At 39.2% G+C, this 19,992-nt stretch overlaps 1 protein-coding gene across 12 annotated transcripts in view; it reads right to left on the bottom strand.

Moving 5' to 3' along the window:
• dac (dachshund) overlaps positions 1-19,992 on the bottom strand; it is a 109,898-nt gene that overhangs the window by 31,942 nt on the left and 57,964 nt on the right. For 2 of the 12 annotated variants that reach the window (XM_065237220.1, XM_065237223.1), the window contains 2 exons: positions 13,902-14,080; positions 13,453-13,506 (listed from right to left, as the gene is read on the bottom strand). In XM_065237220.1, coding sequence (XP_065093292.1) covers positions 13,453-13,506; positions 13,902-14,080 — 233 coding nt within the window. The remainder of the gene's footprint in view (positions 1-13,452; positions 13,507-13,901; positions 14,081-19,992) is intronic. The other 10 variants (XM_065237222.1, XM_065237225.1, XM_065237224.1 and 7 more) reach the window with 5 other exon arrangements.

Below are 19,992 nucleotides of genomic sequence, written 5' to 3'. Positions count from 1 at the left end.
TTTGAAGCATCTGGAGTCAAAGTCAAAGTCGATGTTTACAATTCTTCTGGTAGCAACATAATTAATTCTTATTCCAAGCCCGGATAATCCTAGAAATGTCTCCGAAGCCAACCCGACTCCAGCCCAACTCCGCAGCCTTATAGTCAGTAAGCATTTTTTTTACTGTAAAAATAAGTGAAACGAAACAAAATACCCGTTTCTCCTTTAATTGAACACAATGCTTCCTCAACTTTGTCAGCCCTTAAGCAGGTCAGATTTTTTTCTATTTGTTTCTTATAAATATAAGTTTTACAATCGTCATCAAGATGAATGTTTACGACAATTTTATCGAATAGGCTCTCAATATCGAGAAGCAGTCTTCATATATTATGTGACGGATTTATTTGTGCTTGCTTACTCAGTAAATTATTCCCTCTTCAGGGCTGGTAGTACTGGTGCAATATAATAGTAGTGACTTTAGTGACTAAAATTACGGAAATAGTGACCAAATAGTGACTTGTAAATACTAAATAACTAACTATTTATATGGTAACTTAGAAATTCAAATACGGTTTGATATTGAAATAAACTTCTTATGTCATGGAACCAGTGTTCGGAAAATCATTCTCAAATCTCATTCACTGAGCCTCCCTGCGAGAATAAACTCGCGTGTGAATGCGGCAAACAAAATTGACGCTTGAGATTCTCATGCATATTCACTAGACTGATGCAAATTTTGAAATTTTCGCTCCACAGTGCTCAAACGGTTCCAAATCGGGTCCTGATTAGTTTCCCAAAATTTGAACTCATTCGATAAGAAACTGACTTGGCACAAACCATTTGAAGTTTATATGGAAATTACTATAGGAAAACCAAATGTTTTGTTCATATCCATCTAACAATTTACCATATCGCTCTGCTTTAAAAAATGATAACTGAGCTCGTAGAAAATTTTATCAGCTACAACTTTGTCCTTAACCACTTTTCAATATAATGTAAGCATCAAAAGTTATCAATAATTCAAGCCACTAATGTCTTACGATTATGCTCAATCAACTGTTCAGCAGGCAACATTGGTGTTTCTGGCGCTTGGAATAGAGCACAAAAGTCATGGCTACTATGTCACACTGCACTGCAAGATACAGTGTTGCTCACAAAACAGCTGCTTGATCATGCCATAAGATTATCAATCTCTTAAACAATTAATAACTATTTTATTTGACGTTTGGCTCAACAACTATATTCTGCTAAGTTGAAGCTGAGAAAATTTTCCATAAGTAAAGCTTTTGAATTTTTGAACAGTGCAATATGGAAAAAGGTAAAAAGACAATGAACAAAAAGTTTTGATTTCCCATAGTAATTTCCATATAAACTTCAAATGGTTTGTGCCAAGTCAGTTTCTTTGCAAATGAGTTCAAATTTTGGGAGACTAAACAGGACCCGATTTGGAACCGTATGAGAACTGTGGAGCGAAAATGTCAAAATTTCCATCAGTCTAATATTCACGCACTCACACTCACAACACCGAAAAATCATTCCAGCTTTAAACTCATAAAAACCACTCAAACGTCAATACGTCAAACGTTGATATCATGCCTATGTTGTGTTAGTTTTCCAACCCCTGATGCGCAAACAATAGTAATAACAATGAATAACGCCAAAATATAAAGCAATGAATTTTTGAACTTGAAAACTCATCGGTGATTTTTGCGACGTTGAATTTTGCAAGGCAAAACTCATAGGCGCATAAACTCATGCATGAGATTTGAGTTTTTGAGTTTTTCCGAACACTGCATGGATCATAAAATCAAATTTCATAAATTCCTCTAATTTAATCGAATCACACAACGGATTCTCCTGTGAAGAGCATTTGAAGTGATTTGAGTAATTTACTTTTGCTTACGTTATACATGATGACTAGCAAATAGTAATTCCCATTTTTTATGATCTTAAATTTGATTCTGCGTCTGAAATCTTTAAAATTTTGATAGATCTAGGTAGATAAATTTGATAATTCGCTACGAACTTTTCACAGAATTTCTTTAGAATGATCTCAAGAACATTTTTAGAATAATTTCCCTTCTCTCAAGCTTAGAGGCAAATAAGCTTTCACAAAAGTAATATTGTATTCTTGAAATTCTTTGCAGAAAAATCAACAAAATTCTTGGAAATAGAATATTTTTGTAATTGGAAATACTTAACATTAAATATCAGAATTAAAGTGGACATTTTTTACGATAGATGAGGAGATGAAAGCAAAGCGTTGATAGTTCCGTTATAGTACGGCTGTGTGAAATTTGTATACAGAAAGTAGAAAGTGAACAAAGGACAATTTTGAGGAAGGTACGAATCGGGTAGAGCATCTCCTTTACCAAGCTCATCCGTCAATGAGGGATGGTGAGGGATGGTGAGGGGTGTTTCTCCCTGCCACCACTGGCAAAAGGGTTGATCGCCGATTTGCTCATGTATCTCCGATGTGCGGAACAGTTCTATCGATCGTTTCACCATCTGACGTAAACAACTACCCGATTCGTACCTTCCTCAAAATTGTCCTTTGCTCACATTCTACTTTGTATATACAATTTTCACACTGCCGTACTATAACAGAACTATCAACTCCATAGCTTTATCTCCCCATCTATCGTCTATCAATTTAAGTCTGATATTAAGCATCTCCGACTATGTAAATCGTTAAATTCACACATGAAGTAATAACACAAGATTAGTTAAAATAGATTATTTTCATTTTTTATTGATTCTTCTAGGAACTCCCTGAAGGCTCCTTCCATAAATACATTTGAAATTTATTTGAAATCTCTTTAGAATTTCCATGCATTTGACCTCAGAATTTTCATAAATTTCTGCTTAAATTGATCTTGGACTCCTCCCCTGCATTCAATTGGAAATTCAATTCGTATTCTCCTTAGAATTCCCAAAGTATTTCCTCAGAATTCTCAAAACAAAAATCCATCACAGAATAACTTTGAAAATCTTCTCATTGAAACCTCAAAATACGATTCCATTGGAATTCTGCTCAGAATTTATTTCGAACTCTTAATAATTCTTTTGGAAGTATCTTCAGAAATCACCCCAGAATTCTTGAAGAACTATCCGCAGAGACCATCTTTGGAGTTCACGGGATTGTCTTGGTTTTTTTCATCAGAGCTCCCTTAAGCGAAATTTCAGAACGAATTTTGAATTATTATTAGAATTGGACCTAGAATCCTCATCCAATCATTCTTCTCAGAACTCTCGTTAAAATTCACTCTCAATTATATTGGAATTATTTCCAACATTGTTTCGGAGCTGAATTTTGCGTCTCTAATAATTTAAACAATAATCAAAAGCGACGCTCGGATGTGTTAAGCCAAGTTTAACTATGTAGGTAAACCTGGCTTAAGATTTAAGCGAAGATGAAGAAATTGGCCCTCAGAGCACTTAATTTTACATGAGACTTTCGTAGTCTGTACTTTGGAATTCTTCTCTGATATATCTTGGTGTCATCCAAAATTCTCTGAAATTTACTTTGGATTTTTTAAAGTTCTTAATCATCCTTGAAAGACTTTTAAATATCTATCTCAGACAAATACCTTTGAAAAATTTCCAAGGTTTACAATTTATTTTCTGGGATAGGAGGTACATTTTCCCGGATTTTTAATAGAAATTGAAGACATTTCCCAATAGTTTTCCTGGTGTTCTAAAGTTCACTGTGCACCCTGGTAAAAAATTTCAATTTTTTAACTTTGTTAAATCTACTTTGTTAAAACAACTGTAAACATTCTTAGTGCCAAGTACCCAATCTAAACATTTCGTTGATATTTTAAATTTCACTCTATTTTAGAAGTGAAAAAGTGACTTTAGTGACTATTTTAAGTGAAATAGTGACTTTAGTGACTTTTTGGTGTAAAAAGTGACTTTTTAGTGACTGGCTTCAAAATAGTGACCAAGTCACTAAAAAGACACCTGCTACCAGCCCAGCCTCTTTTGTAAGAACCATGTAAATTTTAAACTACTTTTCCTACCCTAAATGCTAATTAAATAGATTGAACATACAGCCATCCAGCGGTCCTGAGTTTAGATGTGGGTCGGGGGTCTTTCAACTTGCTATACCAGGCAAGTATAAATTCAACATTGATCATTCGCTGCCTGAAGTCGGTTTGATTTTCTGCGTACAGGAATCTCCTAACGAAGGAAACGCACGTCATGGGAATATGGAATCAACTCCGCATCAGCCGGTTCCATCTTCTTCATCTTGGACCCTGGGACGCACCGTGGACAGTATTTTGGAAGCCCCCATCGCTCTTCTGAGTTGGCCCAGCCCTGTGATTGGAAACGGAGAGGGGGTCTTCCGAATCTCCCAATCAGGCGAGTATAATTCAAGATCTGTCTTCGAACATCCTCTGTCTGATGTCGTTACCAATTCTAGCCAGGCTACTTATCGTCACAGTCAGGCCATCTGCATGTATTACCATAACGCTGGTGGGATGAATTCCAACGTCGATGATTATCGCTCAGCGGTTTCGGATCGTTGCTTCGACGTCATCGCTCTCACTGAGACTTGGCTTGATACTCGCACATTGTCAAATCAAGTGTTTGGTTCCGAATACAAGGTGTTTCGATGCGATCAGAATGCGCACAACAGCCGCAAATCTACTGGAGGCGTTCTCATAGCGGTCGGCTCTGGATTGAAGGCACAAGTTATCGAAAACGATTCATGGAATTGTGTGGAACAAGTTTGGATTGCCATTAAGCTCGCTGACCGCACTTTGTTTTTGTGTGTAGTTTACTTTCCTCCGGATCGAACTCGCCACAGTCAGTCTATTCGAGCTATAATGGAGATCGCTACAGCTGCTGACGAGATGATAATCATTGGCGACTTCAATCTACCGGCAATTTCTTGGCGATCATCTTACGGTGGATTCCTGTATCCGGACCACGACCGTTCTACATTTTACTCTGGAGCTGTAAGCCTTTTGGATCATTACAGTATCGCCACTCTGAAGCAAATCCACGTGGTTAATGAGAACAATCGTAGCTTAGACCTTTGCTTCGTCACCGCTCAGGATACTGCTCCGCATTTGTCTATGACTGTTTCGCCGTTGATAAATACTGTTCCACACTATCCTCCTTTTTTATTGCACTTGAAGGCAATCAAATTCCTGAGGTCATTCCACTCCCCCTAGAGGTCTCCTACGATTTCCGAAATGCTGACTACGACAGTATCGGGGAACTTCTTTCGAAGTCTTCAGTTAAGCCTGGACCTGACGGAGTTCCTTCCGTCTTTCTCGAGCAACACATCGATAGTCTGGTGGCTCCTCTCTGCTTTGTGTTCGAAATGTCCCTCTCCAGTAGGGTGTTTCCTTCCTGCTGGAAATCAGCTGAGATGTTTCTAGTGCATAAGAAGGGATGCAAATGAAACATCGACAACTATCGCGGCATCACATCGTTGTGTGCCATATCTAAACTGTTCGAGTTGGTCGTTATGGAACCATTAGTCTCTCACTTCAAGCAGCACTTGAGCGAAGACCAGCATGGTTTCATGGCAGGGCGGTCGACTACTTCCAACCTTCTGTGTCTCACCTCGTACATTACGAAGACTATGACAGACCATATGCAAACAGATGTCATCTACACTGACCTATCAACCGCCTTCGACAAGTTGAACCACCCTATAGCGATCGCCAAACTGGATAGGCTCGGTGTAAACGGCAGTCTCCTACGATGGTTCGCATCCTATCTATTATTATTATTATTATTTAGCTTTATTAAGGAGGCTTTCAGCCTTGGGCTGGTTCGCCTCCAATGCATCCTATCTATCTGATCGTCTGTTGGAAGTTGCAATCGACGACTGCCGATCTCTTTCGTTCCCTGCCACTTCGGGTATTCCACAAGGGTATTCCGCACCTCGGCCCGTTGATATTTCTTGTGTATTTCAACGACGTCAATTTCGTCCTCGACGGTCCACGACTGTCGTTCGCAGACGATATGAAAATCTATCTCCGAATCCGAGCCATCGTTGACTGCCACCTTCTCCAACTTCAACTTAGCGCTTTTGCTAATTGGAACTTGGATAGAGATATAAAATGTGTATTTTGAGCAAAGCTGCTATGAATGAATTGTTCGAAATTGCGCTGGTCAATCTCAAGTAACTAAAAAAAAAGATTAAATTTTGAACTCTCTAGCCATAGGGACCACCCTAAGTTCACATACAGGTCAGACTCGATTATCCGGAGTATCGTTTTTTTTTTTCACTCCGGATAATCGAATCACTAAAAAGAATCAAATCTGCAATTAAAGAATGTAAAATTTACGGAACAACCGTAAAAGTGGTCAATTCATCCTGGTTCTGGAGTTTCACCGTATTTTTTCGATAGCACTTCTTGATGTGTTGTCATAATTTATTTTAAGTGGTGGACATCGAGGGTAAAAAGAGTGTTCTTCTGGAAGATCCGGAACAACCGTAAAAGTGGTCAATTCATGAAGCTAGTCCTAGAGCTTCATTGCTTTTTTTTTCTTTCTTTAAAACACATGCAGAAGTGTTGTAAGAATGGATTTAGAGTCGTCCGGAGGCTGAAAGGCTCCATAATAAAGAAAACCTAACCATTTAGAGTCGTGGCCCGAACAAGGACACGGAATATCTAGAACTTAGTTAGAGCATCACAGTTTTTTTTTCGAAAGCACTTATTGATGTGTTATCAGAGTGAATTTCAAATTGTGACCGGGAAATAGACCTTGAGGACTACAGTATGTTCTTCCGAGATATTTGGAACGAACGTAAAAGTGGTATGTGCATGAAACAGGTCCTAGAGATTCACGTTTTTTAATGAACTTGTTGGTGTGTGTCAGAATGAACTTGGAGTTGTAACCGGAACATGAACTCAAGAGGCCAGCACTATTTCAGAAGTTGTTTCTGGAATACGGAACCTGAAGACCACAGGGTAAAATTCCGAAAGGATCGGAACAACTGTAAATGTGGTCAGTTCATGAAACTGCTCTTATTGATATGTTATCAGGAGAATCCGAAGTGCCAATTTTGAGTTTGTTCTTGACCTTTCGGAGGGTCATTCTGGATCCCGCACCCACCACCCACCCCCTGGTGTATCTTGCATTTCTGACAATACATCAACAAGTGCTTTCGAACAAATATTGGTCTTTCAGATCAGCTCTACGGTTTTTCCGGATCTCGTGGCCTCAAGGGTTCATATTCCGGTCACAATTTCGAAAGTTTTCTGGTCACACATCCGAGATTAACCAGCCATCGACTAAAAATCTCGTTTATAGAGATACAAAAAAATCTTACAGAAAGAAATACCAAGGTCCAAGAAAAAAATTAATATCGCTCGGGATACTTAGATAATGTATTAAAAAAAAATAGATTAAAGCTAGAATTCCAGCTTTAATCGCATTATTGTCCCTTTAATTGGAAATCGTTGTTGTGGTTTTCTCCTGATAGAACTTTTGTATAAGACCCTTCAATATTTTGTGATTTTGTTAAAGGACCCCATCTGCCGAATTAAACTTTGAGGAAAGCTGCAAGGCAATATGGATAATAAGTCCAAGGGGAGATAATTATTTATATTGCTCAAAAATTCCCAGCTTTCAAGCTAATTTGAAGATGGTTTGAAAAGAATTCCCAACAGAATTCATACGACTTTTAAAGAATTTTCAAAAGCTTTGGGAGAAACAACACATTTTCAGAGAAACTCTGAGTAGTGGTTAAGGAGATTCGGAAGAACTTTCCAAGGGAATTCTAAGGAGAGTTTCAAGAGAATTCAATGAAAATTCCAAGAGATCCTTGTTAACGGCATCCTAAGAAGCTGTGTTGTTGCTTGGGCTTAATCATACCTGACTATCGTGCGGTTAAGGAGATTTGTCAGTGCTGTGTGAGAAGATCCGACCGGTTCGGTTGTATTTTTATTGGTCTTGGGCGTGGCGCATGATAATTTGATTAAATTAGTTTTTCGCCTACGTTTTATTCTCGAGTGATTGGGGGAGAACACATCAACTACCCGCACTAAATCGTCGTTTCCTGGGTACACTGCGGAAATTCTTCCAGCTAAGAGGCGGTTGCGTGTTTTCGTGGAGCAACACAACCATTCCCACTCGGATATTCGACGTTGTCTTCAAGTACTTCTTACGAGGCTGCAAAGTGTGGAGATAATCACGACTCCAAGCTTTCCAGAAATGATCTCTCGTTAATTGCAGGTGCTGCCAGCGATCCAAACGATTCACGTTGAAGTCTTCCAGTGATGGTTCGGCAGGGGCAAGAAGTGGACGACCGATCAGATAATGAGCTGGAGTTATTACATCGCAATCAGCTGGGTCGTTTGAGATGGCGAACAAAGGACGTGAGTTTAATACTGCTTCAATTTCTGCCAAAACGGTTGCAAACTCCTCGAACGTCAATTTGGAATTTCCAACGATTCTTTTCAAGTGTGTTTTTGCTGATTTTACCGCTGACTTCCAAAGTCCACCGAACTCAGGAGCGTCCGGTGGAATGAAGTGCCATTCTATCTCACGCGTTTGGCAGAACTGGTGGATTCCCTGGACCGTTTTCTGATTCGTAAACTGTACAAAGAGTTCGTTAATTTCATGATGCGCTCCTTTAAAGTTTGTGGCGTTATCGGAATAAAGCCGCTGTACTAAGCTTCGACGACTGACGAATCTTTTCAATGATGCCAGGAATGCATTGGTGCTCAGATCAGAAACCACTTCCGAATGGATGGACTTTGTAGCCATGTAAACATATACCGCCACGTAAGCTTTAACTAGTTTGGCACGGTATGTGCCCTGTTTAACCCACCTAGGGCCCGCATAATCAACACCTGTAGCAGCGAACGGTGGCGATGGACGTACTCTTGATTGTGGCAAATTTTCCATGAGCTGCGTAGTGTCTTTCGGGTTGGTACAGAAACACCTCAAACAGCTGCGTGTTACCTGCCTGATGGTAGAACGTGAGTTGACCAGTCAGTATCTTTGTCCAACATGAAGGAGCTCCCTGTGCATGCTTCGGACAAACATTCTTACCACTGGATCCTTATCGGGCAGGATAATAGGATGCTTGGATTCAAAGGGCAATGCTGACTTATCCAGACGTCCACCAACACGAAGTAAACCGTCCATGTACACTGGACGTAGGTTACCAATTCTCTTACATGATTCGCCTGACGAAGCTAGCTTGATCTCGTCGCTCAAAAGAGTATGCTGAACAAATCTAAAGATTTCATCGCTTGCTTGGCGTAATTCGCAAACGGTTAAGTACGATTTCTTCACTCGTTGACACGGATCTTTCTTGCGACAGTCATCTAAAAACCTCCGAACATACGCCATGATTCGCTGAAGCTTGCGGCAATCGCTGTAGATATGCAAGAACTGGAACATAGAGATGTCCACTTTGGCTAGTGCTGTCACAACGATCTTCATTTCGGGAAGTGGCTCAGGAGTAATGCTCTCTGCTATTTCCTTTTCATAGTTTGGATGTGTTAGAAATTCTGGGCCGTGTTTCCAAAGACGGTTCTGGCTAAGAGCTTCAGGTAACTGCCCCCTCAAGACGATGTCAGCTGGATTATTCTTCGAACTTACGTACTTCCATTGGTAATCCGCCGTGATACTACAGATCTCCGCTACACGGTTTCGCACGAAAATCTGGAGCTGGTCTAACGGTTTTTTCAACCACGCAAGAACAATGGTGCTGTCCGACCATAACACGACTTGACGGAATGCCATTTTCATTGCTGGAATCACCTTTTGCATCAGACGAGTCAAAAATAATGCTGCACACAGTTCCTTCCTAGGAATCGATAGGTCATGGAGTGGCGCCACCTTTGATTTGCTTTCCAACAACACAAGCTGTGCAGATCCATTCGGGAAAACACCGGGCAAAGGTGTTTATCCTAGACAAATGGTAAGTTACAAATTCGCTGTTGTCGTTGTCGTAGGCGCCGTCGTAGGCAGTACCGTTAACATATTTAAAATTAACCACCAACCGCTGAAAATATGAATTATCGCGTATTTCTGTTGTTCATTACATTTTACATTTGAATAGCTTGTTCAACCAGGTTTTAAACAATCGTCACGTCGGTCATAGCTTGTTATGATTACCTGAACCATGCGTAAAGAGAAAATCGAAACATTTAACGTCGCGTGAAAATGGATCTTAATGAAGGCCTCTTTCATAGCTTTTAGTTTAAGGATTTCAAAGATCGTCGGTTGCAGTGGCTTGCTAACTGAGCAGAAAAACGCGGTCCCAGATCCTTTTATATTAAAAATGTATGGTTAGATCGCTTGTTTATCGTGTATTTCGTATAACTTTTCCTTGTCGTCGGTGCCGGTCTGAATAGTCATAAAAACTTGAGTAACGCTATAATGTGATATGAGGGGCTCGGTGGCCTTAGAGTAACCGGTTTTGCTTACTGAGCAGAACATCATGAGTCTAATCTCAAGCCCATCCACATTCAAGATTCGTCAATCGTTTTATTTGTTAACATGACTACATGGTAATAACAGCAACTCGATGATAAAAAAGGAGCTCGTCTGCCTAGTGGCAAACGTTTTTGCCTACTGAGCAGAAGACCGTGGGTTCAATCCCAAGCTCCTTCGCGTTAGATGATTGTTAGGACATCAATTCAGCTTATCGTTTATCAAAACGAACCCTGCTGCAAACCCAACCCTATTACCCAATATCCCAGTGATTCCTCGTGGAAGTGCGGAGGTGTTCTCGGCTTCCATCAAAGCGAGTGTCACGTCAACACATTTCTACCCCTTCCTTTCTTGACCTGTGTTCGGGCGCGGCCGGCGCTGGTATTTCTTAGTTTGAGATCACCAGTTTTTACACGTTGAGGATGATTGCTAGTCCCAACCATCGTCTATTGGTTCTCTGTGTAATTACAGCTGGTCTGGAAATAACAGAGTAGCAACCGTGGGCGGTCAATCATGCTCATGCTCATGCTTCGTTTTATTCTCGAGTGATTGGAGTTTTCGGTTGTGCTGTTGCGGTGGTCGCATTTTGTTGGTTTTGAAGATTGTTACACCAATATCCACCGAAATGCTGGGACTAGTGAAGTGTCAACGATGAAGCAACCAGATCGAGAAAATATTTTTCAACAAATGATTTCATTCAATGAATTGCCTGTAAAATTGACTCTTGGTTTGACAATCGAGCAGTTCCAGGCCAAATAGCGAAAAATATAAAAAAATTCATGAAACTTCACATAATTCTTGACTAGAAGATTGCCCAACTGAGATTGTGCTGACATTCGGCAATTTTGGCTCACGCCTAATTTTTTAAACTGGTGTATTCGATATTTTTCAACAAATCATTCGATGAAAACGGCTCATCTAATCGAAATGATGTCTAATACCCCGTACAGACTATGGCTTATATCATGTAATATAGGCTGTCTTGCAATGAGCACTCATACATCTAATTTTCACTGAAAATTCTATGTATGAGTGCTCATTACAAAACAGCCTAAATTACATGATTTAAGACAAAGTTGTTGGAAACTTTTTTTTTAGAAAAAAAAACACTGAAAAATAATTTCACAAATTCGTTTACAAATGAAAAAAAACTATGCAAGTGCAACAACAAAAAATTACATTTGTAAGATTCTGAACTAGACACAAAAGACTCTTCAAATTGACCTACATCGTACAACATGAACTCTTAGTAATTGTTTTGAACTTTTTGTTCATGTAATATTTGTAATATTTGTGCAAAAGAAACGATTTTTTTTTTGGCATAAAAAACAATAAAATTCTTTAAGGAAAATAAAAACTTTAAAATTTTGGTCAACCCTGAAGTGTCTATAAAAAAAGTTTAAAAATCTTAAAAGTGAACTTATTTTAATACCTTATTAAGTTGTCTCTCCTTTTCATTCTACTAATATTGTTACTTTCACTAATTCACTATTCACTATCACTATTTTCTTTCACCATCACTTTAAAAAAAATCTATTACAAATTCGTATTTTGTTTACAACTTGCAAACTTCTTCATATTTTTTTTCAATATTTATTTTAGAAATTTTTAGCCTAAGGCTAGTTCATCTCTACTTCTTCATATGTCTTGTCTATGACTAGACACTGAAGAAGTTTGAAATTAATAAACGAAATACCTATCTGTTATAATTAAAAAAAAAAAAAAAAAAAACTGATAGTGCAAGTAAATATTGAGAGTGAATTAGTGAAAGTAAAAGTGATACGATAGTAGAAGAATTAAAAGATAAAAAAAAAACTACGTAATAAGGTCTGTAATTATTCTACTAAAACATTCAGTAATTAATATAACTTGGTTATTGGAATTTTTATCAGCGTTTTTTTTTTTTTTTTTGAAAAGGCAATCCAGTTTCCAACAACAATTAGACGAGTTGTTTTCGTGCCATGATTTATGGAAAAATATCGGAAAATAAAGCGTGAGTAAAAATGGCTGAATTCCAGCACAAACCCCGCATTGCCCCTAGTGCGAACTTTCATTGAACTCGGAGATGGAAAAATAAAAGCAATTCGACAGTTGGATGGAACTGCTCAATCGTCTTCACTGCTCTCAATTTCATGATGACAGTGTCTTCTAATAGGAAATGAAATTTTTTACCGGATTCCGCGAAAATTTGCTCCAAAACAAGCCATCACTTCCCGACATAAACACAAATGAACTTTTTTTTTTTTTTTTTTGCATACATTAACTAAGTGATGATCTGAAATATGTACAACCTTTATTCTTCATACTCATTGTTGAGCTTTGAAGATGAATAAACGCTTTATTATTGGTGAATTTAGTAATTTTAAGCATCTTATAAAAATCCTGAAGTCCCTGGATTGCACGGGATTTTTCTAAACCCAGGAAACAGAACCCTTTACAATGTGTCAATATGAAAACGGTCAATCGTCAAAATAGCGCACTCCAAACACTAATAATCAACCTTAGTAGAACCTATGCGCGTGAGCTGTTTTTGAAAAATGCTGTAGATATACAGATTTTTTTTTTATTTTATTGTAGTGCAACGCTTGCCATCATATTTGTCTTTTTATTAACATGTTTAAAACGCCCATTCGAGCCATTTCTTACTTTGAGCACTCATGCTTGCAGGCTGAAGTGAGCGTGAGCAGTTTGTGTTCATCGAAGTATGCTCGTACATGGTTTCAGCCCAGCCTAAAATGATCAAATTGAAGTGTGTTACTATCAGATTATTTTGAACTCAAGGTCTTCTATTGGCCGAATTCGTAATGCAATTCCCAATTCGGTGAGTTTAAAAGGGATCAGACCAATTTTAGAAAATATTGACATGCAGTTTGATAGAGAGTAGTATGAAAATTATCCATCCAAGGATCACTCCTGGAATAGACTAACTCTTTACTCTCTAAAGCAACATAGTTAAGTGAACAATAGATTGGGCGTAAGCGGTCAGAAAATGCAAGCAAATGATACATGCCTCATAATTTATGAGCGTTTGAAATTCAAAAATGTACAACTAACCTGATGATCCGGTGGAGATAAGGTAGAAATCATGTTTGTTTCCATTGGTTAATCCTGGTAATAGAAACAGAGAGTGTCAGTTGATAATCGGATTATGTATCTGGTGAATTTCATTCCAGATTTTTTTTGGCTTTATTAGCTAACAGAAAAAAAAACGAGGTAGTCTTCGTAGAATAAGTTTAGGACTATTCCTATAAACCTCAATTTCTATAGAAATAAATGTGAAACTCATACTGGGTGCGATTTACCCGATCTTTTGTTAGTCTTACTTTCAAATTTGAATCAGAACATGGTTTGAGAATCAAATTTTGCCCGAAATTTTGCATCAATCTGCTTCCAATGGGAAACCCGATCTGCCTCTGTGCAAAGCTGTGAGTGTACTTCACATTTCCTTTCCCAAATCGAACCCATCCTACCCGTACATAACAAACACGCACACACACACTCACCGTTCAGATGTCCATTCTCGTAGACGAACTCGCCGTTGTCGAGCCGGTGCTTTTTGATCTGCGAGGCGGCGGCGGCTGCGGCGGCATGGTGCGACATGTGCGACGCCGGCATCGAAAGTCCCACAGGGCCTCGTTTCGGTGGTCTGCCGGGCCTAGAGCTGTGCGATAGCAGAGAGTTACTGGTGTTAAGACAGGGGTAATCGGTTAGTACAAGCTAGGCGCGAAGTGGTGTGGGGAGGATTTAGAAATGTTTCTTTGCATACTCTTTCGGCTTTTTGGGCCAATAAACAGGACAGGGGTGGGGAGAGGAAGGGGTCACATACAAAATAAAGAAGCGTAATGATTTCCGACTCATTGATTTTCACGTTTTCGGTTTTTTTTTATTCGCCGTAGCTCGATAATTATAACCCTTTCGCTATTGTAGTAGAAAGCTTTAGAGATGTCAGCTCAATCAGCATCAAACGGTGTGAAACGAAAAGACGAGGGATATTTGACGAGTACCTTCGCTTATTGTTTGGACAGATTTTGAAAGGCTTTCTTCTCGCTGCGGATGGACATGACCTCCGTGCGAGTTCCGCGGAACTGGGAGCAATTTACCGTTTCTCACCGTTCCCGGATTTCAAACAAATCGAACCTGAACCTCCTCACGTGTCAAACCGGCAACGCGAGAGTGGGAATTTTCTAAAATACCATACTTCCGAAGGATTTATGATTCCTGCTGAAGAAAAAGGCCTACTTCGTTCGGCGTGGAGCGAGAGAAAGAACACACTCATGGCACACTTGGATAAGGTAAAACACCAAGTACTTGTAATTGCAGGTTGAAATTTGATTTATGCATTTTATTATCTTTATTTTTATTATACGATTGTGCGCTTTTTGCCGAAGCCCAGCTGAAGACGGGCAGTCAGTTGGATCCGTTCTTGGGTGCAAAACTCGTAACCGCGTGAGCGGAGAGCCTTCATCGTCGTATAAATAAAAGAAACTTTTCCCTCCGACTTTGAATTGCATCAGCAGCAGCGTGGTGGCCTGCAAAACGGAAAACACTGTGGCATCCGTGAATTACAAGAATGTAAAGAATATACACGTCGAGCTTGATTTATTTCGGCGTGTAATAAAATATTAATTATATTTTCTACAAATTAATTTCGAAACATAAATATTCCATTAAGGCCCATTTCCCCGCTATTCATAATCCTTATTAGCCCGTGCGGAGGTGAGGTGAGAGACACGCAGCCAAGACACTGACTGACTGTGCCGGAATGATCTTCTCCCTGTCGGTGCAACGAGGAAAACCACCACCTTCCGTCAGTCGTGGATTATGAAAAACGTGAAAAAGTGAACGTTGAAAAAATAAAAGTAAAACACGGTGGCCACCGTCAGGAAAATACCACCCACAGATTTTCATCTCCTGCGCTGGTTGGGAGAACCTTTTTTCCCTTCAATGGGATGATGGCGAGAGGGGATGCACTGATGGTGTTGGTGGTTGGACGGCGGTTTTTGGGCAGCTTACTTTCTTACACGCTTTATCACCCTCCTGATAGTATTATGAGACGCACGGCGCGAGCCAAACCAGTCGAATGAGAAGAGGGAAGAAGAGGAGTATGAGAACAAAGAAGAAAAAAAAAACTCTTGCCAAGACACCGGCGCTATTTTGTTAAGGCGGCGTCGGCGGCACTGGACCGGTTGCGGTAGAGGATTAATAGAATTAAAAGAACGCCGGAGCGTGAGGGAATCGTACCGGGGAAGGAATGGAAAAATTTAAAAGGCCTTAAAAGAAAAGAACTTTGGAAATTAAAAATTAGAAATGGATACATAAATAAGAATGTTTTACTTCACGCTCGTGACGGTGCAAATTGAAGAGTGCGTGGTGGGACCGTTAATGACCGGGAGGGGAATAAATGGGTCATATTTCAACGGGTGATGACTGGAGGGAAATGATTCAACTTAAACACAAATTGACAAGGGGTTAATGCCGTAAAAATTTTGTGGCAGGAAAATGAAATTATGGGATGTAAAAACAAAAAAAAAACTTCATTATGATACATAAACAGAGGAACCAGAATAAATAAAACCATTTTTCTGGTGATATTGAGCGAAAATAACAGTTACAACTATTCCTGAATTACTTTCTTAAACAATTTGTTTTGGAAAAAGTAAAAAAATACAAATATCTCTAAGCTCTGAGCAAATTAAATCATACTAACCCCATTCCATACACAATTCGAACAAGCAGTTTAAATTTATGATACTATGATGCACATAAATGAAGTGTCACATATAATACAAGTTTACATTATAAATCGTGTAAATGTGTGAGACATGTCATGAAATATTCCATTGTTGTAAGCAACATGTCTTGCAAGCTGCTAGTTTACTTGAAAAGGAAGTTAACATGCATGAGAGTTTGTAAGTAGAATTCAGATTCAGATTCAGATCTGTTCAATTCAAGGTTTACAAAATTCTTTCGAAGAGTCTTGATGTGCCATCATATAATGCATAACTCGATAAATTTTTCTGCCTTGTTTTTTTTTATTCACTATGTTTTTCCGTTTTTTTATTCTAAACAGACCAATTGATTTTCTATATTTTCTTCTCAGACACAATTTCAATACAATCATCGGTTTTTGAATTATGCTGATGTTTGTTCCATAACGATCATTCCTTTATACTATGTTCGATATTATATATTCCCTGCATTACATTACATATAAATTCACCTAGCTCGGACCGTTTGGTACGATATGTCCACGCATCCTTCCACCCCTGTAGATTCACGAAATGCATCGATGTTTAAATATATTTATTCGAACTCGAATCATTTCACTGAATCATCTTTGCGGTAAATGTAACGCAGTAGGCCTGACCGTTTTGATGTTTGTGTCATATCTCAGATAAGCTGCAAACATCAATGTTGACAAGAAAAATGATTAAGCGTTATCTAACCTAATCATTTTCCAAGATGCTTTCGAGTACTGGCTGCATTTGTATTAGATTAGATTAGATTAGAAAAAATAAAAAAATCAATAACATCCGAACAACTAATATTTCCAATCGAGGGAAGACATTCCGTGTCCGCTCTACCACAAACCAGGTGAGTTTATGTTGGTTTTCGTCTAGCGGACCGTCTACAATTTGGACTTCTACATCAACACATGTCAAGGTCACAGGACAACGCCTGTCATCTGCGAACAACTCGAGTGAAGCCAAATCTCTCTGGTGCTCTGGTGCTAATTTGACAGCTCCTCCTTTTCCTCTATGATTAAGCTTGGTACATGTCGCGCCGCGTTGCGGAAAATAGATAGAGTTTTCCAGATAACGTTATAGGAAGGCATTATTCACGCAAATTGTGCTCGTCAATTCGAAAACAACTTATTTTTGATTGTCCATTGTGGGAAAGTAAGAATGATTTCGAAGGCATTACATTTATTGAAACCTTGCCACATGGTTGGAGCTTAAATTTCAAGAACTGGATCGCATTGCAGGGGGTTGGTCAAGGTACCTTTAGATTCAATTGGGTTCTTTGATTTTGAAAAATGTATCGGGTTTTATACATCATCTGGAAGATCTTCGTTTTCTGAGCACAGCGATATTGTTTTCGAACCCAAATATTTTCATCTTTTTTTTTTAATTAAGATTTAAAGCAAAATAATAGCTTCACTGTTTGACACTAAACTAAGAAACTGACTGCTCGCAAAGTGACACCAAGGGGCGTTAATAAGGTGATTTTTGCAAATGTAATCGTACTTATTTAAAATAGTTCCGGAGTACTAAAATTGAAGAAATTTGAGGTTTGGGTTCCATTTTCAATGCAGATTACGAATATGCATTCACCTCAATACCCTTAAAGAACCCAATTGGCTCAACTTGGTGAGTACGTTCCTTTTAATCCAATTTTTATCTTTTCAAACCAGTAACGCTGCTAGATCACCTTTTCGCGGTGCGTTGCTGGTATAAGATCTATCGCCAAACCCTAGTCCTGACAACTTCAAACTAGGAGAACGGGATTTTCCAGTAATCAACGGTACACATTGTTGTCCTTGTTACTTTATGCCCTGACAAGACTTGGGTAGTGAACACCTCCATTATGATTTCTTTTATATTGGATATTTCAAATCAAAAATATTATTTATGTCCATAGAGTACATATCGACAGTGAGAATGCAAAAGGGCGTTTACGCGATGATCGATTCTCTTCATCGATTTTCTCTTTGCATTGCTACAGCTAAGCGAAACAATTTTCTAGAATTTGTTCAATGCAGAGTTGTAACAGGTTGCTATTAGCTATCAAAAGCAACAGCAAACGCACCTAGAAACGTTAATTCTAGCGAGTTATTAACAAAAGAGAAAATCGACGAAGAGAATCGATCATCGCGTTTACGCCCTTATGCATGCTCACTGTCGATATAATCCTTTTCCCTTAGCCCTTCTTCTTTTCTTTTCCTTTTGCTTTTTCCTCTTATCTTTTCAGAAAACGAGTAATGGCGCTATATATATATATAACCATAAGCCATAAAAGGTTAGGGCAAAAGTTAGTGCTCATGTCCCAACCGTCAGAGGAAAATGGAGGATCACTTAACCTTTCTAGCATAGATGCTTCCATCGCGCAATCATATAATTACCAAAATCGGAACATACGGTTTCGAGATGTCCACGTTCCACCATTTATTGGATTCTGAAGCAAAGTGAACAGGTCCGATGTTTTCTGAATCATCTTGCCCCTTAAATGATGCACAGTAGGCCTGGCCGTTTCATAATGTGTGACCCATCTTCGATGTGAAACATATATCAAATAGATAAGAAAAATGATGGAGGTCATTTTCCAGAATGCTCTCAAGAACTGTCTGTGCTGGTGTTAGATTATATTAAATTTGGCCTGGATCCACTCTCCTTCAATACCGATAAATGGAAAAAATGGCTGTTATCCATATTGATATAATTTCAGACGTCTTTCTAATTTAACCTTCGATTTTCCAACCATGTAAATTTGAAGAGTACGTAAACTTCATTCTCAATTAGTCAACAAGGCAAAATATTAAACGTATTAAAAGCGATATATTTTTTTAAATTTAGACGAATTCTGCCATGAATTTTAGCACCTTCCGTTGTCACAAAGGTAAGTTTTTAACGGTAACATATTTATAAGACATTTTTGTGCAAGTAGTAATCGTTTTACGAATGTATATACAGTTTCAAGAATATTGTGTTGATAGAGAAAATATTATCATTGTAACAGATAACATGTGCCCAATCTACAAAAAGGGCGACAAGTTGGATTGCTGCAACTACCGCGGATCACACTGCTGAGCGCCGCCTACAAGGTACTCTCCCAAATTATATGCCACCTGTCAACATTTGCAAGAGAGTTCGAGGGGCAATACCAGGCGGGATTCATGGGTGCCCGCGCTACCACGGACCAAATTTTCGCGATTCGGCAGGTTCTGCAGAAATGCCGCGAATACAACGGGTCCACACATGATTTGTTCATCGATTTCAAATCCGCATATGACACAATCGATCGAGATCAGCTATGGCAGATTATGCACGAGTACGAATTTCCAGACAAACTGACGGAATTGGTCAAGGCGATGATGGATCGAGTGATGTGCGTTGTTCGAGTATCGGGGACACTCTCGAGTCCCTTTGAATCTCGAAGGGGGTTACGGCAAGGTGATGGACTTTTGTGTCTGCTATTCAACATCACGTTAGAAGGTGTGATCAGAAGAGCTGGGATAGACAAGAGTGGCACGATCTTCAGGAAGTCCATCCAGCTTCTTGGCTTCGCCGATGACATTGACATCATGGCACGGAACATTGAGACGATGGCGGGAACGTACATCAGACTGAAGGCTGAAGCTAGGCGGATTGGACTTGCCATCAACGCATCAAAGACAAAATACATGAAAGGAAGAGGTTCTAGGGAAGACAATGTTAGCCTCCCACCCCGAGGTCAGATTGACGGTGACGAAATCGAGGTGGTCGATGAGTTCGTGTATTTGGGCTCACTGGTGACCGCCGAAAATGATACCAGCAGAGAAATTCAAAGAAGCATTCTGGCAGGGACTCCTTTGGACTCTGGAGGACGCTCCGGCCG

This window comes from Ochlerotatus camptorhynchus, unplaced genomic scaffold, assembly GCF_037179485.1.
Source record: "Ochlerotatus camptorhynchus isolate MF236.1 unplaced genomic scaffold, CSIRO-AGI_Acam_v1.1 ptg000598l, whole genome shotgun sequence".
In the NCBI taxonomy this organism is placed as follows: Eukaryota; Metazoa; Arthropoda; class Insecta; order Diptera; family Culicidae; genus Ochlerotatus; species Ochlerotatus camptorhynchus.
This window is presented reverse-complemented; position numbering and strand designations above follow the sequence as displayed.